A 26963-nucleotide genomic window follows, 5' to 3' on the forward strand; every position below is an offset into this window, starting at 1 on the left:
CCATTGACACAGTCACAGTCAGGATACCTGTACAGTAAAGTCTTTATTAGCCAACCATCTGCCGGCCTCATCTCATTAGTTGCATTCTGATATGTAGCATTAAGGTAAAGGCACATCATGAAGTATTTTCTGATCACAGTCGTGGCAGTGCAGACAACAGCTGGATAACACGTGTGCCAGTGGCTCAGAAATGGCAGTCACCTCATTACGGTAAATACATTTGAAAGTAATTCATCAGTTTTATCATCACCACATAAATGTACAGTTATTATTGTTGTTATTATATTACCCTTTTGAGCTTCATCTCCACCACCAGTATCAGATAACAGCTGCTCACAAAGGCACAAAGCATGTTAATAAATATAATGTACATAAGTTGACAGTAACAAAATAATATTCATTTATTTTGTACAGAGCCAATAAAAAATGATAGGATAATACACTAAATAACCTTCATATACGTTCACTGTAAACAAAACAAATATAATCCTTCAATATGTTATTTACAAAAAGTTTTTTACAGAGCATTCGATTATTTACACCCTACAACATGTATTACAATTAACAGTGCTATGTGCACACAGAGGATCTGAATGTAATAGAAAATATATACTTTTCATCAATGACCAGATTCCTATTCTACACAGTATAACTCATTATTGTGTCAGCTTCTTACTGGTAAAAGTGAGATCAGTGGTCAGAAGGTCATTTAAAAACTATCAGACCGAAGCCAACTCAGCTTCAAGGGAAGAGTTTAACATTTTAAGAGTTAAACTGCTCTTATTATCTTTCTTTGCTGAGGAATAGAAGAGAGGATCAGTACCACGTTCATATGTGTAACTGCAGTTTGCTTAGTTTTTACCACAGAAACATATTTAATGCACATGTTCATAATGTACCGATTTGACAAATCTCTGTCCAGACGTATCCAAAACAGGTCTAAATCTCCAAATTCAACATTTTTTTTTAAAATTCCTACAAATACTGTTTGATGGGGACTAATTATTGGCTGAGAGCAATGGCAACAGAGAGAACTCCTGTTTAACTGATAACTTTACACTTCACTGCCTCCAATCAGCTTTCGAGTTTCGACTCTGGCCAGGTTCACACTGCAGGTCGTGGTGCTCAGTTTGGATTTATTTCTCGGATTTTATTGTTTATTTAGAAGTTCTTGTTATTTCTAAAATGTGGACAAAAATAATGGGGCCAGTATCAGACTTTAATTTGAGCTGGCCTCTATCCTGAACTAACCGATTAATAAGACTGTCCTGAATAACAGACATGCAAGATATACGAACAAAAAAATGTGATTTAGGCCAGTTGAGCCTGTAGTGAGAACGTAGCTCCAGCTGTTTTCCTTTTCCTCATCATTAATGCTAAGCTAAGATAATTTACTGAATCATTGGTATTATAAAAACGGGAGTGGTCTCAATCTTCTTACTCAGCGAAGCAAGAGGTAACGCGTTTTCCCCAAAAATATATATAAATACTACTATTGCTTTAAGATGGTTCTATTTTAAGCTTTGCTGTGATTTCCATCAGCCTCATGAACGGTGTATAAACTCCAGATGATTTCGATCGAGCTCTAGAAGATGGCTGGGAGGACGTGGATTCCTCTGGATTGGAGCTTGTGTCTGTGTTCGTTGCAGTGTCCACCTCGTCTCTTCCGGGGCTAACCGGCGTCTCAGGGTGAGCTGGACGGGTGTAGGGGAGCGTCCCACTCTGCGCCGGGGGGGAGGAACTCAGCATGCGGCTGTATTCGACAGGAGTGTACCTCAGTAAACTAGACTCCAGCCTGCTGGGCGGAGGATTACTAGGCCTGAACGACCTCGGTTGGGAGGGCATTGTCAGATAGAACGATGGATGCTGAAGGGGAGGTGGAGGGGGTAAAGGTTGCGTGGAGGGCAGAGGTTGTGTGGAGGATGAGGGCTGGTGGGGGGGTGGAAGCTGTGTGGGTGAAAGAGGTTGTGTTGGTGACAGAGGTTGTGAGGGTGAGAGAGGTTGGAAGGGTGACATAGGTTGTGTTGGTGAGAGAGGTTGTGTTGGTGAGAGAGGTTGTGTGGGTGAGAGAGGTTGGAAGGGTGAGAGAGGTTGGAAGGGTGAGAGAGGTTGTGTTGGTGACAGAGGTTGGAAGGGTGAGAGAGGTTGTGTTGGTGACAGAGGTTGGAAGGGTGATAAGGGATTTGTGGCTGATGGAGGTTTCATTGATGGCGGCGGCAGAGCGAGTGGTGGGAGTTGATTGGGATGGAGATGAGTTGGTTGGAGCGTGTCATGACTCTGTACTTCACGTCTGCAGATGCACAGTCAGACATCAGGGTGAGAAATCACCACCAAACCAGGCACCAAATACAACCTGAAGCTACTACACACATTTCTCTAGCATGTCTGTGTCTTACCTGGGGAGCAGATCGCAGCCTACTCCGATCTCCCTGGTTTCCAAAGCCTCTAGAGGCCTATTCTGTGTGGACATAAAATACTTCAGCTTGTCTTCTAACTCATTATTCTAGGAAAAGAAAAGAAAGGAAACAACACTGTCAGGTAAGACACATGCAAGGGCCTGCAGGGAATTGATAGGTGCAGTGGCGGGAGGCAAACACACAGACATTGCTGAATGTTCAGGACATCCAGCGCTTATAGCAACCCAGGCAATTGTCTGTAGCCATGCATTAGATAACCACACCACACCAAAATCACAACACGCAGTGAACACACGGTAAACACACCGTTTGACTTCTTACCTCACACTCCACTATTGCTATTCTGTCCAGAAGCTCGGAGATGAACATGTCCTTCTGGGCGACTTGAGCTCGTAGAGTTTGAACCTTCACAAATTCAAGAAGGGTTAGGGTGTTTCCAGGCAGATCTCATCTCTGCTGATTCAATACATTGTTGTGATCTTATATGGATCGTTGGCAGTTTTCACCTTCTTTAACATTGTTAGATATTTATGAGTTTGTGAAATTTGGTGCTGATCCAAATAACCAGTAATCTGGTGAATTTAAGCTGTAACTTGAAATAACAAATTACAGGGACTTATAGGCAGAACAATAATGAAAATAAAAGCTTAATTTAAAACCAAACTTAATATTTATTAATGATTAATTTCTTATTTTAAAGGTGTGCAATTTCTCACAGTTAATTAACAACTATTTCCCCATAACAATAGAAATACACAGCGACTCGCAAGCATCTAAACCATTAAGCTTTTATCGACTGAGGCCTGAAGTTAAATACATTCCTGGTGCACACTGACTTCATCTGCACTCTGTTGCTTTAGTAAATGATCTCCTGCTTCAGCTTATTTTAATATCCGCACTCATCATCAAATCACACAGCAGAACAGAAGAAAAACAAACCCTCCTCACCTCCTCGATCATTCCTTTGACTTTCCTCTGCTGGCAGAACACCATGTCGTTCAAGTGTTTGATTCTCTCTCGGAGATCCCCTGCTTCGTCCTGCAGCTCTTTGGACCTGAACACGAGCAGCGACCAGTTAGTCCCACAGACGGGATGAACTCAGGACAGGGAGGGGTTCTTTTTGTGTTTTTTACAGAAATGTGCAGCCAAGTCAGATGCTTCTCAGATTAGGTCATGAAAAACCTCAGGAAGAAAAAGGAACTACAGCAACCTGATGCATCTGCAGCCTCTTATAATGGAAGTTTATTCTTGACTTAAGAAATAACAGTTTGACCAAACAATCTCAACTTGAAGATGAACAGCCTCATATACAACACTACGACAAGTGAGCAAATGTCACTGACTGAGAAATATCATATGATTGACAACCCACAAACGATAAAGCTTATTAATTGTTTGTTCCTTGAGTTGAAGTTGTACCTCTTAGACACAGTCGAATCAGTTGTGTCTGTCAGCTCCACCAGGCGAAGGCGCTGTTCACACTCCTGCAGCTTCTTGTTGAGTTGACTCTTTTCCTGTGGAGAGGATTATTCAGTTTCTCTCAGATTTTGTGAGGAAACAAACCATGATTCTCAAAACCACGTAACATTCTAAATCCACAGTTCATTTTCTAAACATTTAATTTATCTGGTGATAGCATTAAGGTCAGCAGTAAACTGGTGACCTGGATGGATGGTAATGCTTTTAACAAATCTGATACGAGATGGATCTTTGTGTAAATTTGAGTAGTTTTACGCAGTTACCACAGCCTCTGATCATGGCCCAGCCCAGAGACAATCCTGAGCTGTTATTGGCCAAGAGCTAACATACAGAGGCAAACACAATTCACACCAAGATATATAATTAAGAGTCTCCAATCCACCTAACCCTAATCTGCATGTCTTTAGAAGCAGGAATTTCAGAAGCAGGAACATCTGGACAAAACTTTTGCAAACATGCAAACTCCACACAGACAGACCTACCCCAGCTGAGATTCAAACCAAGACCCTTCCTCTTCCTATTCTGAAGAATCATTTCTTATTTGTCCTGTTGAGTCGTACCTTGCTCATACAGTCCAGCAGACGCTCCAGTTCAATGATCCTCTGGTCCCTCTCACTGATCTTGGCCTCTGCAGTTCTGATCTGTCTCTCTGCTTCCTCCAGTCGCCTGATGTACTCATCCAGTTGCGCCTGTGTGAACAGAAATATATTTTAGTTTTGGATAGAATTTAGTAATTTATCTAACTTTGAAGTAATTTTTTATTTGACTCTGTCTCTGTAAAATGTGTAAAAATCGAAAAACATCTTGAGTGGTTACTCCACATCTAACCTGTTCTTATGACGCAAACAGTAAGTTTTGGTTTCTATTGGGATTGAAACTGATGCGCTACTATGACACGAGGAGTCAAGAATGCAGACCTGTAGGTTTTCAATCTCCTCCCTGTGCCTCCGTTGTTCTTCCAGTAGCTTCTCATCGTACTCCCTCTGTAGCTTCTCGGACAGCTCCTGCAGCGCCTGAACGTTGGCCTCCTGCGAAGACTCCACCTGGATGATTCACAGCGCAGCAGAAATAAGACTGAGCTCGGCTGATTGTGTCACATTGACGGTAGAACAGTAGAACAGATGCAGTGAGAGGATCTGCTGGATCAACACAAGCAGCTTTCTCTACTACGCCGACCTCTTCAGGGGCCTCCAGCTCCTGTCTCTCTAGCTCTCTTCTTTAAATATGAAATACAATCAATTGTGTTTGCTTGTGTGTGTGTTTGCATGTGTATGAAAAATATTACATTGATTTTCCGGCTGCATCTGTATCAGGATGATGACAATGAGTCAGGTGGTGAAATGGTGGGAATGTGCACAATCATTCAGTCCAGGTTTAAGCATATATAATAATGTCTAATGATGAATTAGGCAGCTGGATTTCAGTGAGTTTTCAGCTGGTTATCTCACACTCTGAGTTTATCAAAGCTCTGCATCTGATTGATTCATTGACTTGTTTGTCTCCTTTCAGGCAAAGTATTTTTCCTTTGTCTGCAGAATTTAGGATTAAGTGACATTATTAATATGTGAATACATGAATGAGGTCACCGTGTATATATATATACTCTTAACTCAGGTCTAGGCATATCGTGAGCCAGCTTTTCTGTTAGCATTCAAATTGCAATGTCATCTGTGCACACATTACCAAGTCTTTTCCTATATGTCATATTAATTTATGGAAATTTGGTGCAGCTTGTTTGAATCGAATGGGACTGTTGGACCTTAGTGGAGATATGCGCTCAACTAAGTGCAATTCTAGTTATTGATAATAATAGGTAATATAAAGGTATGTACTTATTATATTAATTAAATAATAAGTACTGAGTCTAGTTTCTACATGTGACGAGTATTTCCAATCATTTAGCAGCTACACCTCTCCACTGACTCATCAGAGCATTTTGTCACAGGTAATTTGAGTAATCACTGGAGCAGGTCCTCCCATGGGAATGTTTTGACATTTGTGAATGCATGTGTGTCTGTGTGAACGAGTGAGTGTGTCCTCAGTCTGACCTGCAGCCTCAGAGTCTGGTTTTCCACCTGCGCAGCGGCCAGCTCCCTCTCTTTGTCCCTGAGCTTCTCTTGTGTTTTCTCACAGTTGCTCCGCAAACTCTTCACCTCCTCTCTGGTGTCCAGTCTGCTCTGACAGTTCTCCAGAAGAGATTTCTGCAAAGGAGACTTCTTTTACTCATCAAGCCAACCCATCGGTGATGGAGCGCAGCCGTCATCCAGCAAGTCTTCACAGGCTCGGCAACATTGATTTGTTACCTGCAGGGTGATGTTGTTCGATATGAGGGAGCTGTTCATCTGATCGAAGCTGTCCATGGCCTCCGTCCGGACCCTCACCTCTGACTCCAGACTCCTGCGATGTGAGTTTGCAGTCTGCACAAACAAATGATGCAGATTTATTCACAGCTCGCAGACAGAGAGGGTTTGATAAAGGAGTTAAGGGTTAAGGGTCGTTATGCATAACTCATTACCCTGATTTCCTGTGAAAGCTTCTGCATGGATTGCTGCATTCCTCCAAACTGACCGTACATCCTCTCTCTCACCTTCTCCAGAGAATCTCTCACCTGTGTACACACAAAACAGACAAATATTATCAGTGCATCAACCCACACAGCCTTGCATTGTTGGTGTGATGCTGAAACGATGATTCGTTGCCTCAGGGCTTGTTGTTGTTGTGTTAGCCTCCACTCACCTCCTTGATGTACTTCATCTCATCGTGAAGGTGAGTGACCGTCCACTCCCGCGCCATCACCTCCTGCTGTCTGTCCGCGCCCGCCCTCTGCACCACGCCGTACACTTTGGGCCCATGATGCTGCGTCGAGGACTCTGGCACCCCATTGGTCGTGTCTCCAGGGTGCTGAGTTAGACAGGATAGCACCGGTCAGGTTTCTGTAGCCACCCCTCCACCACACCAAGACTGTCACGGTGTCTGAGTATCTGTGTGTTTATGCTTTTACTGTACACAGTTGCAGGCGCATCACGTGTTTGTGTACAGATGCTCATGCCTGCATATGTAAACGTGATCAGGTATTTCCAGCCCTACTGCTGCTGAGCACAGGAAACAGGAGGTTGGCAACAAACAGCTTATAAAAGTACAGGGTGTATCGAAGGTGTCATGTTTCTGCAACCCAGTACACGAGCTGCTGCCGTTTCTGCCTATTGTACCTCTGACAGCCTAGCACCGGTGGAAACAGATGTAGAGCAGCACAGGAGCAGAGCAGCACATTTTACACAATGAAATTACTAAACAACAAATGACAATTGTTATCATGACACAGATGCATGACTTTGGCCTAGGAGTTTAATCTGTAAGAATATATACTTCAATTAAAATCCAAGAGGCAAAGGATTTCTTTTGAAATAATAAGGGAATTATTATTAGAACTATTAGAACTATTTATCACGGCTGCATCCAATACTTCCTAAGTTGACTTATTCAAAGTTGTCCAACAAACAGCCAAAAATATAAACATTTACTGGACAATAGAAGACAAACAAAAAACAAATATTAACATTTTCAGAAACAGGGACCAGATGATTGATGACATCTTTTTTTGTCTGTTCTTCATTTTCACTCAGAACAAAAACAAACATTTTCCTGAACCGCTGAGGATGAATATTTAAAGTCTCAAACTCAAAAAACCTCTACCAACATCTGTTCATGCTGAATATCTATGAGAAGATTATTAATGATAGTCTGGGAGTACATGCACAGAGTCATGTTTTACAGAGGCATGTCAGTGACACACTTGTGTCGCGGCGTCGTGCCTATTACTCATGTGGTGGATGAGGCTGCCTACCTGCTGAGGTGACTCCCTGCCAGCTGGCCTCCCTCTTTGGATCAGCCCATTCTTCTTCTTCCAGGCGCCACTGATGTCTTTCTCTCTCTGAGCCTGCACGCACAACAACAACAAATACTCAACACTGATGTTGTGTGCGGATGCTACAAAGTAAAAAAATTTTGTGTAAGCATACCACACCACAGACACCTTGTCATTAGCAAAGCCTTTGTTGTAATACTGTCTTCGAGTCTGTCGTGCTACACATAGCAAAGACTCAGAAATCATGCAAACAGTTTCCCTCATGTTTTTTCTCTTCCTCTTATTATTCATTTTTCCTTTGCATGCTTGTTTCGCCCTCCTCCATCCTGCAGTAACATAAATTTGTTATGTACACTGTAAATGTATGTGAATGATTCGGTTTGGGATGGATTGATGGATAGATAGATAAATAGAAAGATAGATAAATAGAAAGATAGCACCACTCAATCTACAGAGAACATTCTGCAGAGAGACGCTGATATGTGGACGTGAGTTCCAGCAAATGGGGGGGAGGAACCTCTCCACAGTCATATTTAAGTTTTAACAACACTGCTGCGCGCTTCTCTGAGACCTCAGAATTTGAAAAGCTCTCTGTTCTTTCCATTCAGCGTTGGATTTTACAGTGTTTGACCAAACTGTGGGAGAATGTTGACCAGGTTTTTGTCGTGCAAACTGCAGCATAGTAATTTTGGTGTGAAGAGCACAAAGGGTTCCTTTTGTGTCGTTCATAACCTAAGTCAACAACTACCTGAATTATGCACCTGAAAGACGTCCCTTTGTAATAATCACCTGTCAGTGCATTGTCAAACTTTTCTCGGTGTCATATATGAACTAACTGCTCCGTCCAATGACTTCATTGTGAAGGAGTCAACTGAGTGGATTGGCTCCAGATTTCCAACACGAACACACAAGGGTTGTATTTGCAGTCAGAACACAAAGACCCTCTCGTGTCGCTCCTTGAGATGAGTCGAGTTCACATCGGAGAGACATTCAGCCATTGTACGGACGAAATCTAACACTGCAGGTGGAGAAACATCTAAATGCATCTGCTGTGCCTTTCACTCCTGCGTGTCATGGCGTAGATCATCTCATCCAGGCCATCGTCACTGGCTTGATTGTGTCCGTGATCTTTCAGATTGCAGGGACACAACCTTACTCATTTTTGAGAACCGTGTTAACCAGCGTTTCTACTGACACACAATCTCTCTGCTTATCTCCATCAGAGGATGTATCAGCATCTTCCTTCCTCCTTGATTAACTTCCCCTTTCCCATTTTTGTTTACTTCAACCCAAGTGATCTACGTTTGGCCTTAAAGATCCAATGTACGATTCAAGATTGAGCAGCTTGTGTGAAATCTATATATAAAGTGTAATTAAATCTGTATTTAAAGATGAGATGGAGACTCAGTGAGTAAATAAATCCAATACAAATTGGACTGTTAAATCAAAAAAAAAAAAAAAAAAAAAGGAGCACCTTCAGAAAACTGAACTCTGATATTCCTCTGTAAATTCCTCTGTAAGAGATTTTCTTACCTGTCTATAGTTATATTTTGAATCACTATGTGAACATTTTCATGTGAAATATTTTTGTAACTTAAGATCCCAACGCAGAATGAGAGTTAGATGAGAAGGCTGATTGCGGTCCTGGCTCAGCACAAAGACGGGGACAGAGAAACAGCCATTCTGGATCTGTCCAATGTGTTTACCTAATCCTTTCTCTCTCTTTTTACAGATAAAACAGACAAGAAGTGTTAACAAGTGACATTCACAGTTGCTGTTTGTTTGATTCTGTTGCATTTGCACAAACCAAAATATCCTGGGTTCCATCGCTGCCATGTTGCACATTTGGATCCAGAGTCTATGCGGTAACAATCAGGGGATGGAGCCACTGTAGCAAGATCCTGTTGATAGGTTTATACTCAAGCTCGACCTATCACGAGACAGTGTCAGCTGTCAAACATGATGTTTCAGCCTGTTTTTATCACAACAAATTACTTGAACAATCATCACTATGATGAAAATAACTCAACATGACAGAAACGATCTCTGAGATCAGTTTATTAAGGCCCGAGCACAGACATCAAAGGTGTCTGGTGAGACCCTATTGAAATTGTAAGGATTATTATTATTATTATATTATTATTATTATTATTATTATTATTCAGGCAAATGAATTGGCTTTTTGAGGGCTTTAACATGCTCAACTTCTTACCAAAATTTGCAGAAAGTTAGAAAGTGGTGAAAATTTACGCATTCTGAAGGAATTTTCAATGGGCGTCGCAAAATGGCTCAACGGTGCCCCCCGAGACCCCCCGAGACCCCCGGAAGGTGTTCCCATGGACCTATCTTCACAAAAATCGATATACAGGTGTATCATGACCAACAAACAAAAAAGTCTCTGGGTGCAATTGTAAAAACAAAACAGGAAGCCTGATATTTTGTATTTAGTGGCCATTTTGGCCATATTCCACATTTTTTCTTTGATACACTTGTACCAGGGTTTTCATCGGATCAACTTCAAATTGAGATGAGTGTCATCACAACAAGATGGAGATAAAAACTGACTGATGGATTTTTTTTTTAATCACACGGTGTGACCGTGGCGTGGCGTCAAAATTTGATTACACGCCATTAAAACACGATGTTCTGTAACGCGGACATACATGGACCATGAATCCTTTGATTTCAGTCTTCCTAGATCAAAGGAAACTTTATGTCTTGCAAAGGTCACGTCTCTTTCTCTCTCAGAACTGGTTATTTTTGTTTTTTCAGACAAAAAGCATGCAACGCTTCAAAATGGATGTGCTCGGGCCCACCCAGTGCTGCTTTGCAGCCCTAAAATTTTTAGTTAATATTAATGTTGTATTGTCTTCTTTTCTCCATCGCTTCTTATCTTCCTTCCTTGTTTCCTCCTTGTTTCCTTTTATTTCCTTTTCATCTCCGTTCATCCTGCACATAGTGATTCACTGGTTACTCACTTTAATGAAGACAAATATTTTCAACCTTTTAAAATTCTCTATAAAGTACAATAAGTCTTTGAAATATCTGACACGTCGTCGGCGTCAAAAAGTGTGTCTCGCGTATGTTGTGAAATCACTGGTTCAGACATCTGTAATATTTCTCATGGTCAGTGTAGAGTCCTGATTAAATGTTAAGTGCTGCTACTGAATCTGATGTGAAATGTAACATTGACATCTACTGAGAATATTCATGTGAAATATGCTGATGAAGTGCAAATGTAAATATATGCAATTGTGGTGATTCAGTCAGGTCATCATCTAAATAAAATAAAAATACTAAATATAAAGAACCCAGCCTGTCAGTGTTTCAGCACTAACATTTCATATTAAAATAAAAAGGTTTTGATTCCTTTTAACTATATGAATAAAATATAATAATAGTTAAACTTTCAAAATACACACAGTGACAATGTAAAAGATCTTTATTCAACATGAAAATATAATAATGTGGGCGTAATAAATGTGAAAATGGTATTCACATTGCAATGTTGTGAACACCCAAAAACTTTTTCGGTATCCAGTGGAGATCCCATTAGAGTTTTGTCGTTTCGCAGACAACTGCTCAAATTGAAACTGTGGTAATAGCCATTTTGTTAACGTCTGTTGCCCCCAGCTAAAGAAGCATCAGGGGTCTGGTTAGACAGGTCTAGAGCCGGAGCAGTTTTATCAACATGTCAGACTAATGATTACAGACATGAGGGCTGGAGCTTATGTTCTTCTTACCTCCACCGAGGAGGTTATCTTGTTGTCTGCGTTTCTCTGTGTGGTTGATTGTTAGCTAAATTACACACAAAAATATCGATATATGCGAGTGTGTGAAATTGGGTTTCATAAGTAGTTTGACATGTATTTCTTTATTTTAGTCCATGTCCCATCTGCTATCACGGTGGAGGTTGGGTTTTTTGGCTTCACTTTTGATGGAGCAGTCACGTCGTCCATCTTTACTCTATGGTTTCTTTATTCTAAGACGCATGCTAACAAGCTGATTGCGTTGATGTTCTAGTGAACAAAGTTATCACACAAATGTACCAAGGTGTACCAAGGCCGATTCTTACCATTCGGTTTTCATTTTCAACGCACCAATTCTATTTACACTTTACATTTCCTCTTTTTATTTTCTCTTCACCTGAGGCGACTGACTGTCTGTAAAACCTCTCTGCTGCTGATTGATTAGGGAGGAGGGGGGAGGGCTGTCAGAGACACACAGGGCTGAGAGCTGCATCCTCACTGAACACACACTGAAGTACACGTCATCGCCGAGCACATGCGATACTCTCCATTTTTGTGTGCGCTCTTGCCCGGGCTGTCCTCTGTCATCAGTTCCTGTAGTAGTGGGCACGCCCTCCCTGTCAGAGATTAGGACAGCGTGCTATCTGTGGAGCGACTGCAGGAGAGATAACTTGACGAACACCACACTCCTTGGCCAACGTTCATTGAAAACATGCCACAAGGATCCGCCTGGCAAGGATCCTGCGTTATTGCAAGCACCAAAAGCAACTCCTCAGGGCTAAGAACAAGTGCGGTATCACACTCAGTTCTCACACTCTCACTGTGGACCACAGATCCTTAACACAAACAAAGAGCGGGGCAGAGCCACCTACAGCAAACAGCCTGCAGCGTGGACTCATAATTCTCATTTCACACAGCAACAACGTGCAACAACAAACATGGATACTGTCTGACATATTGTGGACTTTGAGCAAAAGCCAGTGAGCTTTGTTTGATAAGTTACCAGAGTGTGTGTTTTTACAGTTTCAGCTGAACTGTCAGGTGTTTTTTTTATATTTTCTATGGAATAGATTTAAAACACAGATTCATGGAGGAGCTTTGAAGTAAATTTGAAACAGCTGTATGTGCATTGTCTCTCTCTCTCTCTCTCACACACACACACACACACACACACACACACACACACACACACACACACACACACACACACACACACGCCCTCCTGTCATGATTATGTAACTGCACCAGATGATGAAAACACATGAATCTCAGATGCTGCACCGTCTCTCTTTCCAGGTATCATGAATGTGTGTGTTATTTTTGAGAGACACATAAATTCCCTTGGTCCGTTGAGTTGAATTCAGTTGACCAAGAGATAACATGAGGTGAAACTCGTTGCATTAATAGTGAGGAGAGCTGTCGAGCAGGATCTATGTGCAGGATGCAGCTTGATTAATAGCAGCGTTTCAATAAGAGCGAGATATGTGACTTACTGTTTCTGAGTTTGTTGTTTTTGGCTCGTTGCTCCCATTGTCTCCCGCATGAAGAGTCAACCTGAGACGTGTGATCCTCCTCTGAGAACAACAAACACACAAAAGGCAAATAAATGATATGCGAGCACATTCATATTTGTTTTGAGATGTGTCGCTATGAGAAACAGTTGAAGAGTTACATGAAAAACAGCAGCACAATGTGTTTTATTTATAGAAAATAGTTACAGAGCTGCAAACAAACTTCATGCAAATGCTCGGAAACTGTGAGACGTGTTTGGTTCTGTACTATGCAAAAACACTTTCACAGTTATGTATTTTGAAATATCTCATATCAAGACATTATTTCAAAGGACTGCATTATGCTCCTCATATCATTCCCAGTTTAGAAATATGAACAGGTTCTGTCTTCATTTACAAACAATGGGGGTAACTTGAAAGTACAAAGGCCTGTTTTATCAGAGAGCTGTTCAAATAAACATGACAGCCTCCTGCACACTCAGCTCCCATTACACGCTCCTGTTAGTGAACACATCCCATAACAAACATGAACTTTTGCAGGATCAGGGAACAGAAAATATTATCTGGAAGGGAGACAATTTATCTCACAGTTTACAGATGAGAAAATCCACAGTGTCGGTACAACAGGGGACACACAGAGGAGGAGGGGGAAAAACCACTGAGCTGTTTTCAAAACACAGAGGAGAAGAAAGAAAGAGACACAGGGAGAGTTTCAGTGTCCTGACTTCTCTGGGACTACTTCTTACCTCGGAGTCCGGAGATTCCTCTGTTGTGGTGGTGGAAACAGTTCGTCCTGAACCATAGCGAAGCATGTCTCCTGTTCTGTCCACTCCTCACTTCTCTTACTCTCCCCCTGTCCAGCCCTCCTCCCACCCTTCCTCTCCTCTCACTCTCCTTCCTGTGTCCTGCTCAAAGTCTGAGAGCGACCATATGCCCCCAGTCCCAGCCGGGGGAGAGAGGAGGGAAATTCCACTCTGTCTAACCTGCTGCTGCTGCTGCTGGTGCTGGAAGTGCTGGGAGTGCTGGGAGTGCTGGGAGTGCTGTTGGTGTAGCTTTGGTGGTGGGAGTCCACAGGACCCTGAGGTACAATCCAGAGCCACACTCAGCAAAACAAACACAAAAATGTCATTGTCTTGATTCCAAGCAGACTGCTCCTCTAATCCACTGGGCTGACAGGCTTGTCAGTCACTCAGCGAGCTCTCTGCCTGACTCACGACTCTCCCTGTGTCATTCAGCTCTCTCATCAGACCTGTTGGGCCACATTTCACCTGCCTCCCAGGTCGCTCACAGGGCGGGTCCTGAGACAGGTGGAGCACTTCTTATCTACAGGGGTGGGGGAGAGGCGGGGCTGCGTCTCACTGTGAACTTCACACTGAAGGAGCTGGACAGTATCTCCCTGTTTAGCATATTTCTGATTACTGCAAAATGTATTTCTACTAGTTGGTCAAAGGCAATTAATATATGACTTTTGTACTTTTATCAAAAGGTTGGTCTCCTACTTTACAGTGGTGGAAAGTAACTAAATATTATATTCTTATATTCTTGAGTTTTTTGTACTTTACTCTAGTATTTCCATTTTATGCTACTTTATACTGCTAGTCTGGAACATCTTTTTTTATATATTTCTTCAACAGTAATAGTTACTACATAAATATGTGAACTAAAATGAATTATTACAGATTAAAGTATCAAACGTTTTTATTAAATATAATGTTGTTTTATGTACATTTTGCATATTATTACATCATGGCACTGAGCAGAGCACATACCTCCACCTGTTCCACACACTCATAGATATCAGTTCCCTAAACTTCTCAGATCGAGATACATGAATTAACAAAAGTGAAATCAACAAAATTGTCAAAATAACACCTTATCCCACCATGCTAGAGAGAGTGAAAGAGGAACTCCAGGATCTGCCCCCTGATCCAGATCTGCTAGTGTCATAGATGTGTCATGGACATTCGTTAATAAGTAACTTTTTGTGTAATTTAGCTTACAATCAAACGGACAGGGGTGAAATCATAAATCAATCATGGAGGTAATTATGATCCAATTATATAAAAACATAAATACAATAATTTTTTTATATTCAACGATTTTGATGGCAGGACTTTTGTTGTAGGAACATTTTTATGTGATACTTTTATTTAGGTGATGGTTTGAATCCTACATTTTCCACTAGAAAGTGTTGAACATGTTCATACTGAAGCTGCAGGAGGTGTCTATGGCCAATATATTATTGATATTGTTGATGTTAGATAGCAAAAATGAAAAAGGAAGAATGTGTTTAATTCTACTCTCTGAAAACAACACTGTTATTCATGCACATCCGTTTAAACCTCCTCATCCTGTCAAATACCTTGAAGAAGCCGACACACAATCCTCATGACAGGCAGATCACATTCCTCGTATGAATGACCTGCAGTCACTCCCTGCTCATAGAAACCAGAGACGCAGAGCAGGGAGAGACTCAAGTTGCCTGTTAAGAAGGTCGGTCAGTTGTAAAGTGTCCTTCAACAGAGCTCCGCTGTTATATCGTGAAAAATACGTCAGTGTATAAAGAAAAGAAAAATTCTCGGGACAATGTAAAAGGTATTTTTATTGGGCCGAGGAGTTAATGAGTAACCAGACCTCAAACAAATAGTGTTTCTTTGCTTCTGCAATCAGAGAGTGAGTCTCTCAGTCAGGCCACTGCCAAAGCCAATGTCATGGAAAACCATGTGGAAACCCACTCTCAGTTTCATATTTACATGTATTATCTCTCATCCAGTCTGGATTCAGTATTTGATTCATTCCCCTGTGGTCAGTTTTACAAGATAAGCAGCTTTAATTATCACATATGACTAAATTCAAACTCATACACTTTGCTCCCTAACAAAGCTCCTGTATATTAACAATGAAAACCAACAAGCAGATAAAAAACATGAACACGACAATGATGGAATGTCAGCAAGTATTTTTGTTACTCCTTACGTTAACGTATTAAACATGTGAAGTTTATTAAAAGATGTTGCTTTTTTTAACAAGTGAAACTTCCACTTGGGCCTTATTAGAGCTGAAACGATGAGTAAGACAGTCCCTTATTTGATCAGTACTGGTTAGGTAACTCAGTTTCAGTCGTTTCAGTTGTTTTTCATGTAAACACAACAGATGTTTCATGATTCCAGTTTCTTAACTCTGAGAATTGTATGCATTTACACATTTGTAATTAAAGCAAAGATCTTACAATTAAAGTAGTTTCAATGCGACACTTTTAATGGAGAGTTTTTGATCTGCAGTTTAAAGTTTAGTATCTGCTTACAGAGATAAATATGACTTCATGTTGTCCCAGGATTAAGATTGTTTATTTGCCGCGTGCATGTTGCAGAACTACCTGAGCTTCTCTCTTATCTGGGACCAGTTGTTTCACAATGAAAAAGGTGTTGAGAGCAACAACAACGGCATTTTTATGCTCTGTGTCCCTGCAGCTGTGGAATTTAGTTCGGCCAGAATTGTAGTGACTGCTTGACAGAGAAGAGCCATCACAACTGTTGACAGATATATGCGCTGCCTAAGTACAATTACACAACCTCACAAAGATGCACTGTTTTCAGAAAAATGTGACAAACTCAAAATACACCTCACATATGGGTTTTGTCAACATTGTTTGTGAAACCTTGGACTTTAAGTTGATGGACAACTTACTTAAGTCTTATGTTGCAACAGTGAAAATCCTCCTCCTGTTTCTGTGTAAAATGTATCCAAAGTGGATTTGGCTGAATTTATTTGAGGGAACATGTCCGCTGTGTGAGGGGTCAATGATCTTTTTCTCCCGCTAACTGATGCGACACAAATCTGATTATTTTCTATTTCATCTGAATCTGAGGATTGTTTTACTTTGGTGGAAGAATTTACTGTCATTTCTGAAATGCTGTTCTGAAAACACATATGTTATAAAATATCAATTGTTTTGAAACTTTACATCAAATGATTCAGCTGTGATAGAAATTGATTTACAAAGAAAACATATGAAAAGCTGATGAATTACAACATTTGTTTTTACTATTTTACTACTACTCAGTAGGTGATAAAATACCTAGAATAAAAAAAATTAAAAAATGGTAACATCAAGTAACATTATCTAATAATTACTTATATAACATGCAGTTATATACTTCCACTTCCAATACTTTCAGTACTTCTTGCTTATTAAACATCATAAAGTTTACTTAACTTGGAGTGGATTTCTTTCTTCATTTACTCAAGCGAAATATGTAAAACCTTCCTCTGTCACTGACAGTGACTCAAGTTTAACAGCAGCTGAAAGCAGGTTCATCCTGTTGCTCCGACACATTCACTGCCTCAGGCGTCCACTGGCTGTTTCGTTTGTGTTTGTGTTTCTGAGCCTGATTCATGTTGTTAGTGTCACTGACAACAAAAACAGTCAAACTTTGTGGGTGTTGGTCTAAAAACAAGCATAAGAATGTGACTGTTGAATTCAGACAATAGAGCCCACAGGATGTGAAGGGGTCTGAATGTACTGAATCTGTGCCTTTAACAGGTCATTTACTACAGGTCACTTACCATAATTGCCCCATCGTCAAAATGAAAGCGTTTCAGAGGTAAACAGGTTGATAGACTTTGACCCCCCTCATGTTGCTGTGGGTCTGTAGAGCACTGACGGCCTGACTGGTGATGGAAACCAGTCTCCACTCCCACATACAAACCATGACATGATCACTTCTTCATTCAAAATCCTAAGATTTCGAATCAATCCTCATATCAATCAAATCCTCATAGCAGGAGAAAACTAATGAAACACAGACGTACCTCTAAGAATTCAGACAGACAACACAGTTTCTTTTTACTCCACTAAGGTCTACTTAGTAGTCAAGCAACAATGAGAATTTAAATTATTCTTTATTTAACTACATTTCTATTTTTTCCATCTATCTATCTATCTATCTATCTATCTATCTATCTATCTATCTATCTATCTATCTATCTATCTATCTATCTATCTATCTATCTATCTATCTATCTATCTATCTATCTATCTATCTATCTATCTATCTATCTATCTATCTATCTATCTATCTATCTATCTATCTATCTATCTATCTATCTATCTATCTATCTATCTATCTATCTATCTATCTATCTATCTATCTATCTATCTATCTATCTATCTATCTATCTATCTATCTATCTATCTATCTATCTATCTATCTATCTATAGATCTATCTATCTCTCTATCGCAAGAACAATGACCATTGCTGCAGCTAGGGGGCAGCACAGTACTGCGACACACACGCACATAATCAGCAGCAGTTATTACTTTTCATGTCGGAGTTGTTTCTGGATCCTTGTAAAACTCGTAGAACTTGTTTTCTCTGTGAATCGGTGAAACAGAGAGATCCGTGTGAAGCAGAGAAGTTCCTCACAGGAGAAACCCTGCACAGCTCTATACATCTGTCTGTCCTCAGCTGTTGGGCCTTTCATTACCCAGCAGTCTCTCTGGCTGGACTCACTCAAGCACATGAAGGAATCCCAGGAATGATCACCTTGTTAAGCACACACAACCTTTCCCTCTTAAGCCCTGCAGCCTGCGGCCCGTGTTACTGCCTGGCCCGACACACAGGCAGATCATTCTGCAGCAGTTAAGAGGTCGATTTGTCTGTTCCACAGAGAACAGCAAGAAATCAAGGTCACACCCCGACAGCATCCAATCACACTGCAGCAACAAAGCTTCGTCTGTGCACCTCTGACCGCTGCATGTGATCAGCTGAGGATCTGAGTTTGGAAGAAAAGTTTTTACATGGAGGTGAACACTGATCACAGAAAGATTTTATCTTCTCTATTCAAACAAATGCATTTGAACTGTGTGCACTGGACCCAGTATCTTTTCTCCTTCTGAGCACATTACTGCTGTGACTGTCCTGACGTTCTGTGCAAAGAAAAACATTTGACTTCAGGGGACTTCCTGTAGAATAATAATGGAGCCCGTCCCGAATCTGCATCAGCGTCAGAATGTGGAAACCATCCCTTTAAATGTGCGAATGTGAATGTATCTGCCATTCTATCTGGAGCTTCTAGATGAAGATTAGATTAGACAGCTTTATCAATCCCTAGTGAGGAAATTCATTTGCTAACAGATACAGACAAAACACAAGAAACATTACATTCCGAGTGCACATTCCAATAATAAAAACACCATAAAAAGCCATAAAATGGGCTAAATGTGAAGATAGCTGATGTGAATTGCTTTGCTGTGAAAAATTTTACTTTTTGTTAGTTTTTTTCAAATTTCCCCCTGCTTTATTTTAGCTGTTCTAAGTTTTAAATATGAATATTGTAGTTTGGGGAAAAAGTTAATATTCTGCCTCAGAGACTGAGGGACTCTGTGTTGAGAGGAGATCCGACCCCATCACAGGATGCACATGCTTCATATGTTCCAGCAGGAAAAACACTGACCTGCTGAGCATGAGAGTGAAGATAAAGAGCTGCTATTGACACAGCTGCTTTGACCCTGCAGAGATGTGAAGTGACGATAAGTGAAGTCACTGATCAAATACTTTGTTCTTATAAGTTTGAGAAATTTTATACTTTACATTCCACATTTAACTGATTGAGTTTCTTTGTAGATTAATTTTTGGCACAGGGTAAACAATACAATATATTGATTTTATCAAGTAAAAAATTATGTTTTTCCTTTAGAATATGAAAATTCAGTCATTGGAGCAGATAACATCAATCTGTAAATCATCCTTTTTGTATGAGGTGACTTGTTGAAAGTTGAGTTTTATTTCAAGGAAGAAGAAAAGTTCCCACTTTAAAGATAAACTATTTAAGTAAACTTCTGTAAAATTCACATTATCAGTATTTTCAAACTGAGACTGGAAGTTTTACTGGTAAAGGGCTAGAGTACATATTTCAACACTGGTTAAAACTAACGATATCTAAATGTCTTAGTTTTATAATCAAAGTCAAAAGTTAGCTATTTCAGTGTGCACACGTGTACATGCACTTTCAGAGGCTGTTTCAACATTCATCTGCTACAGGAAAGTTTCTCTTCATGTTTATTAGCATATTTATGTCTGGAGGGGATTTATGAGTGTTAAATATCAGGAGCAGTCAGTCAGGAATGTTTCACCAAGGAAAAAGAGCACATGAGAGTAAATGAAAGTAACTTTATTTTAGTCTCAGCAGGATTTAGGAACATTTATGAACAAATGTGTACAGAGAGGTAGCGGCAGGAATTTGTTTCAATCCTCTCCCCCCCCCCCCCTCCGCAGGCGTCAGAATCGAGAACAGGGAGTGCAAATCATCACATCGGAGCAAAACATAGATTGTCAGTTTATCTCATCTGAAGAACATTCCCTCAGTCTGTTAAAAAGAATGAATGTGAGGAGGTCCACATTGCGTAAGGTCTTGGGATATGTACAGAGTGGCACGGCTCAAACATACACCAGAGGTTAAAGACTTACACCATGTTGAGTATTACAACTTCATCCATCCAGGACAGACGCAACCAGAGATACAAGTTACATTAAAAAGTGTGTCCAGTATAAAAAAGGCCTTCAGAGATGAAATGGTTGAGATGTTTGCAGCTTTGTTTAGTGATGTAACTGTTAATTCCATCATAAAAAAAAAGTGAAGTCAGCCACATGAAGCAGACTTTTCCAGTAGATGTATAAACAATCCTGTGGTGTCACTGATAACAGGAGTAGCCCGTGTGGTAGATTACAAATCATTTCTGTTGATAACAACTGAATGGAGCTCCAGTATTATATCAATCATATACAACTGTATAAAAATGCATGTATACAAAGTCCCTCAATTATCTCTCCCTAAAAACCTCACTGAGCTGTTTTCAACCATGAATAAATAAAAACAAACACCCTGGTCCTCACTTCATATTTTTGGATTTGCTCTTCGTTCATTAAAAAAAGCTAAATATATTTTATCTAAACAAATGATACAAAAATGTATATTCAGATACTGTATGTAAATTTAAAATAGTTGATAGGCATAAAAAAGTAAGTGTTAATATCTTCATATTGTTCACAAAGGCAGAAGTGATCTTGTTGTATTACAGTGCATTACAGAGAGCGCGTTCAAGTCTACTAAGGCTAAAATAATCACTGACAAGCGAGTGTCCTTCCAATTAATTAACAAAAGGGAAATCCACTGACTGAATGTAAAATTTTCAAATGAATCAGTATGTACATTTCATTTCTACTGGACAGAATAACACACCGAGACTCACAGCCGCTCAAATAATACTGAGTAAATGTATGGACGTGGAGACTGTACGCAGATCTAATACCAGGAGAATTTTGCAAACAATGTTTCAAATCATCTCACTTAGCTGGAAAGTCTCGGAATATTCAGGCAGATTTTCTAGCGTGATCTACAGTTCCAGCTGTTCTCCAGATGTTTGGTCCGACAGCGATGCATATGAAGCAGCTTCGTTCTCCCCCTCAGAGCTTGTTTACAAAGTGTAGGTGGACAGGATGTTGTCCTGACTGGAGGAACGTTTGTACGTCGAGCTGAAGTAGGTCTCCCCGTCCGTGCTGATGTCGTCGTCGTCATCGTCGTCCAGAGTGTTGAGCAGCGGAGCAGAGCTGCTCTTACGCCTGGATGACACGGAACAATATTATTACTAGGAAACTGAAAAGGTCTGTGAGATAAATCCTAAGAGTATATTTTGTGTGTGTTTTACCTGATGTCACTCCTCAGAGCTTTGAGCTGACTCTGGAGCTGCTCGTTGGACTCCTGCTGCTCGTCCAGCTCTCTCTGCAGCTTCTTCTTGCCGTGCTCCAGTCGGTCGATCTCCTCCTCGGCCTCGTCCATCTGCCTCTTCAGGGCCTTTAGACGCAGATTCAGCTTCGAGAAGCAAACATGGAGCACACATTAAAAAATGGTTAAAGATCGGAAAACAAATATTTGACCTATTATTGAATGCAAGGTGTTTGAGTGTGAATGTGTACATACTTGGTCCTTCTGATCTTGCATCGAGTTATGCTCTTCCTCAACACCCATCATCATCTCTTTAACCTTCCTCTCTAGTCGCCGGTTGACCAGCTGCAGGTTGGCACGCTCCCTGTAACACACACAGACACGTTACCACACAGACAGACACACATTTTTAAAACACAAATGAGTAAGCTCTTAAAAAAAGACCCTGAATTGCTCCATTACCAACAGATCTGAACTTAAATAAATCATCTAGTTGGGATCTTTTTAAAACCAACCCATCTAGAGGTCATCTCCAAACTAATGAACCGCTCTACTCCAATCAAACCTCTCTCTCTCTTCTCCACCACCTCATCTTCATTCCCAGTTGTGGTCTCCCTCTCACCTTTCCTCTCCCTCCAGCCTCTCCTCCAGCTCCTGTACGCGATCCTCCAGCTGTGCTACCACGCCCTCTTTGTTGGACTTCTGGGAGCCCTCCATATGAGCCACTCGACCCTTCAGGTCTTTATTCTGGAGAGGTCGGAGAGACACAAGTTGTGAAGTATTTGAAGTGTTTTTAAACCACAATTATATCTGTGTGTAAAAAAAAATAAGAAAATAAGATGTGAGGATGGATACAATTAAAATGAAAATGGTGAAATGCATGAATGACTTGAAGGAGTGTGTGCTTTGAACTGAGTTTGTAGAGAAACACTGTGTGTAGTTGTTTTCCTCCCGACAGGAGAGTGTGTACCTGTCTCTCCAGAGCCATCTTGTCACACTCCAGGTCCTGTCTGCTAGCTCTCTCCTGCAGGAGTTCATTCCTCATCTGCTCCACCTGTCAAGCCGAGTCCAGACACTGTCATTGCTACGCCCTCACACACCCACACACACTCGGATGACAATTATTATCAGACACTGTCTGAGTCTCACCGGCAACAGGAACCACTGTAGCTGAGTGAGTCAAAACGCTAAACAATACGAAACTTAATGCGGAAAGACCTGCAGTTAATTGGTGATCTGGATTTTCTTGTTTGGCTGCATTCCACCTTTAGTTGAGATACTCAACTCTCTGTGAAATCTGGTTGTAGTAGAAAGAGTCACCGAAGACTGTAGTAAATAAATGGCTGTTGGCTTTCAAACTGTGAAGAAATGTTAATTTTGAATTCAAGTTCACTTTCTCACCAAGAGATAACATCAAGATCCCTGGCGTTTGTATGGAAAGGTGCTGAGATGTACTTCAGTAAATTTCTCAAGTATTTGTACTTTATTTAAGTAGATTTATTTCCTGGTATACTTTTTACTTTGACTCCACTACATATATCAGCAAATATTTGTACTTTCTACTCCATTACGTTACAATGCATTGCGTTACATGTTCACATAACCTTTTATATTTCTAAGAGTAATCAATAACAGAAGGTTAACTGGTTCACTGATCCAATGTGGACAGGGAGCATTAGACCCCGCCTCCTGCAGCAACAGCAAGTATTTTTACTGTTAATACTTTTAAGTTAAGTTTCTTTAAAGCAAGTACCTACTTACTTTCACTCAAGTGGAAACGTTAAGGCTGTACTTTCAGTTTCACATGAGTACTTTTTGGTCTATTTGTTTGTACTTTTACTTCAGTATTATGTTTGAGTACCTTCTTCACCACTGGTGTGCAAAGGGTGAATAAGTAACTACCAGCAGCCCGGCTCTGTCCCAGGCTGATGAAATCCACCAACCAGTATTTCTAAAACTCACAGATTAACACATCATAACTTGTTTGTGTAAAAACTTAAGCTTAATGACACGTTGTGCTTATGTGTGCATTGTAAGCTTTAGAGGTGCTGATAGGCAGAGTCTGTTACCAGGCTACCTTTTTACTCCTGAATCCTGTCTTAAGTTAACCCTTATGTGATATAAGACATTAGATCTCATATAATTTTCATAAAGAATGCTTATAAGTGTATTTTCTAAAACGTCAAATTATTTCTTTAATGCTGGTGTCGTCACTGCACGTTAAATCAGCTGAGAGAGGCCTGGCTGCTCACTGACATCCCAGCTCAAAAGGAGGGAGGGAGAGAACTAATCGATACAGTGGTGATGCTTCTTTCTTTGTGAGAGGAGCTAGGAATTGGTGATATTTTATGCCAATTAGTGGGTGACAGTGGGCTGCTCTGATGAACGATGGCCCCTATAACTGGTGCACCCAGCACAGTGCTTGAGGGAGCTGAATCAGCAGACTGGAACATAGAGCGAAACTAATCTGCTTTGTGAGAGACGGCAGGAGAGGAGAGGGGAGATTACTCTCATTTAGACAGGAGAGGAGCACCTGGTGCCAGGAGAGACGCAGGTGTTCTTCCTGCTGCCTCCGCCGCAACCCCACCACCCCGACGCCATTCACCACCCCCACCCCGCCTCCCCACAGACACGAGAGCGCACACACCGCCACATACCCACGTGTATGCCGGTGTGTGTCTGTGTTGGTGTGTGCGTGTGCGCACCACTCAACCTACTCCATCCTGACTGCACAAAGCTCCAGCGTTGCCTTGACAACCGACCTCAGCCTCATGCTGAACCAATGCCACTTTGTCACAAAGCCACTCTTCTTCTCTGGGCCAAACATTTTTTAAGACGGAAACCATTTAAGGAGATGTAAAAAAAGAAAAAGTCCACTCATCCAAACTAAGCTCCTGTAGCCGTCGCAAGTTTTTGTTTAGAACCTTTGAATCTGTGTCAGTTCCAGACCGAGAGGAACCTGTAACCAGAACGAGTCACAGCATAGTTTCACATGTGATGGAGCTTTAAAAGGTGCCATGACACCAACTACTGGATAAATGTGCTCCATAAGACAAATACATTAGCATAAAATTTGCGAGGTTGCAATAAAATAGTGTCATTTCAAAAACTACAGGATCAACATCCTCCCGCTGATTAGGAAACACTCTCCCTGGAACAAACAACAGTACAAGTCACTGTACTTTATCAAAATCTTACTTCACAGTTTCTCTGTCAGCAGCTTTATCACACAGGAAGGAAAAGTGGAGCAAGGATAAAAAACGAATTCAAGCCCAAGAAGTGGATTTGCTTTCGAGATGAAGTTACTGCGCCAAATTTCCAAGTGAACTCCCCAACCTGAAAGCTTGAGACATTTGGCAGCTCACGTATTTTGGCTCGGGCGGTGCATTAAGAAGAGTCTTTTGTGACTGATACACGAAAAATTGGATAGACAGCGCTGAGACCACGCTGGCAGGCCACCAACCTGACCGATCATGCAAGATCATCTTACAAAGCAATAAACCGTCCACTTCACCCAGAAAAGAAGTAAACTGTGAGTGTGGATGTTATGTGTAAAAAGAACGTAAACTCCAGAGTGTTCTCATGCACCAAAGCACCGATGCAACACACCAACCTGCATATGAATAATGTGAACTGGCCTTTGCACGACTGTATTTGACACCTGAATTTGTTCGGCAGAGGTCACTTGCTCCTCGTATGTAGAGATAAGCAGTTGCAGTTATGATGTTAGAGATGGAAGACGAAGTAACAGGAGGTCTGGATATAATTTACAGATTGAGATGGAACAGAGACACTTCTATGAGAGGATATGAACAGCAAGTCGTGACACAGGTGAACACTGATTATGAGAATGTGTGTGTGTGTGTGTGTGTGTGTGTGTGTGTGTGTGTGTGTGTGTGTGTGTGTGTGTGTGTGTGTTTGTGTGTTACCTGTTCTCTTCCTCGGTCGATCCTGTTCATCAGCTGGTCTCCACTTTGATGCTCTTCATCCAGGTCCAACTCCAGTTGAGAAACCCTTTCCTGCAAAATGAATGAAGTAAGTGTTGCCATCTAAACACTTTTTCAAAAAATGTAGCGTAATCGTTGACCATTAATCTCTTCTGGTGTGTTCATATATCCTTAGTGATTGTCAGAGGCTTATTTTTTCACAATTTTACATTAGTTACGATATCTGCTGATAAGGACAACCCCTGTATCAGTGGCTTTACTTGGCATCATGAACGTACCTCCAAGATTTTGATGTGTCGTGTCTTGTCGTCTTTAGCGTGAGCGTTGGTCTCGGTCTCCGCCTCCAGATCATGAACCTGGTTCTCCAGCATCTTCGCCCGGAGCTCAGCCTCATCTCTTTCCCTCCGACACTGCCGGATTTCCTCCTCACGGCGTGACACCTAAAACAAAATAATTACACATTATTCAAAACATTAAAAATAACTTTTTTTACATCATTTCTTATTGATAATAAAAATAACAATAATAACTGCTCTTAATCGTGACACATTTGATCCCTGAAGATCAGTAAAACTCGTTGGGCCTCAGTGTCTCATTAAAGGACCCGCAGCTTTCTTTAAGTACCACTGCAGTTATGATGTATTAAACCGTGCACTCATGTTGAACATCCATGTCACTGTTATACATGACGCCTACTTCAAATCAAGTCTTATTATGTAGTGATGATTGACAATTTAGCTGCTGCTTAGCTAAATGATTACATGGTTCTCCGGAGTGACTAATGAATCCAACATAGCTACTGTACTGTTTACCTCAGCAGCAGAGCCCCCAGAGCTACAAACCTGCCCCCACTCCATCATGCTTATACAATGAAAATTAATCATCTGGCCTAATTTCTCGCCCAAACAAATATCTGGCCATTAGCTCGGAATTATTACATATTTCATCTTGTAAATACTTGGGTTAAGCTAATTTAAGCAACGGAGCTGAAGCAGAGCATGCAAAGACTTATTAATACGTGTAATGGGATAATGGCACAGTCTCCCTCAGGGCCTGGATATCCATGCTTGTAAGAGTTTAAGTGAATTAATGTGATGATCATTCAATGAAATAGATTCAGGGAATGAAAATTATTTATCGCTGTTTTTTTTCTGCCTTCTTGTCCTGATCTCAACATCTACTTGGTTTAATAAAGTAAAAAAGAAGAAGAATGTGTTCAGCCTACACTTGTTATTTTACAGAAGGAATGCCAAGTTCACATGGGTGGAGA

The 26963-nt window shown here is 40.9% G+C and overlaps 2 protein-coding genes and 1 long non-coding RNA gene across 6 annotated transcripts in view; 1 reads left to right on the forward strand and 2 right to left on the reverse strand.

Moving 5' to 3' along the window:
* Window positions 1–24: 24 nt before the first annotated feature.
* myzap (myocardial zonula adherens protein) lies at window positions 25–16983 on the reverse strand. 3 transcript variants are annotated; one of them, XM_061068806.1, is made up of 14 exons: window positions 13768–16983; window positions 13004–13084; window positions 7741–7833; window positions 6633–6797; window positions 6412–6504; window positions 6200–6313; window positions 5945–6109; window positions 4814–4939; window positions 4457–4585; window positions 3837–3931; window positions 3366–3471; window positions 2739–2822; window positions 2397–2458; window positions 25–2290 (listed from the first exon to the last, which is right to left on the reverse strand). In XM_061068806.1, the coding sequence occupies exons 1-14, from the start codon at window positions 13831–13833 to the stop codon at window positions 1501–1503; spliced, it is 2169 nt and encodes a 722-aa protein (XP_060924789.1). In that variant the 5' UTR covers window positions 13834–16983; the 3' UTR covers window positions 25–1500. The 3 variants fall into 3 exon arrangements, with proteins under 3 accessions (XP_060924789.1, XP_060924787.1, XP_060924788.1); XM_061068804.1 differs by having other exon boundaries at window positions 2397–2503; window positions 13768–16982; XM_061068805.1 differs by having other exon boundaries at window positions 2397–2503; window positions 5945–6097; window positions 13768–16981.
* Window positions 13954–26871, forward strand: LOC132999029 (uncharacterized). Its single transcript, XR_009678018.1, has 3 exons — window positions 13954–14104; window positions 25709–25781; window positions 26010–26871. It is a non-coding gene; the product is annotated as an uncharacterized LOC132999029 (long non-coding RNA).
* The window catches only part of cgnl1 (cingulin-like 1), a 28017-nt gene continuing 21234 nt past the window's right edge, over window positions 20181–26963 (reverse strand). For both annotated transcript variants that reach the window (XM_061068802.1, XM_061068803.1), the window contains 7 exons: window positions 25972–26133; window positions 25676–25765; window positions 22717–22800; window positions 22369–22493; window positions 22002–22110; window positions 21730–21893; window positions 20181–21643 (listed from right to left, as the gene is read on the reverse strand). In XM_061068802.1, coding sequence (XP_060924785.1) covers window positions 21499–21643; window positions 21730–21893; window positions 22002–22110; window positions 22369–22493; window positions 22717–22800; window positions 25676–25765; window positions 25972–26133 — 879 coding nt within the window. In that variant the 3' untranslated portion in view covers window positions 20181–21498. The remainder of the gene's footprint in view (window positions 21644–21729; window positions 21894–22001; window positions 22111–22368; window positions 22494–22716; window positions 22801–25675; window positions 25766–25971; window positions 26134–26963) is intronic.

Source organism: Limanda limanda, chromosome 3, assembly GCF_963576545.1.
Source record: "Limanda limanda chromosome 3, fLimLim1.1, whole genome shotgun sequence".
NCBI classification, from domain to species: Eukaryota; Metazoa; Chordata; class Actinopteri; order Pleuronectiformes; family Pleuronectidae; genus Limanda; species Limanda limanda.

Bases quoted from the DNA above. Each gene is read 5' to 3' on its own strand.
- myzap (XM_061068804.1), bottom strand. From the start codon at position 13,833: ATGCTTCGCTATGGTTCAGGACGAACTGTTTCCACCACCACAACAGAG. The intron at 4,586-4,813 runs GTCTGCATTCTT...CTGTTCACACAG, and splicing joins AGGAGATTGAAAACCTACAG to GCGCAACTGGATGAGTACAT. The intron at 3,932-4,456 runs GTACGACTCAAC...TCCTCTCCACAG, and splicing joins TGCTGGACTGTATGAGCAAG to GAAAAGAGTCAACTCAACAA.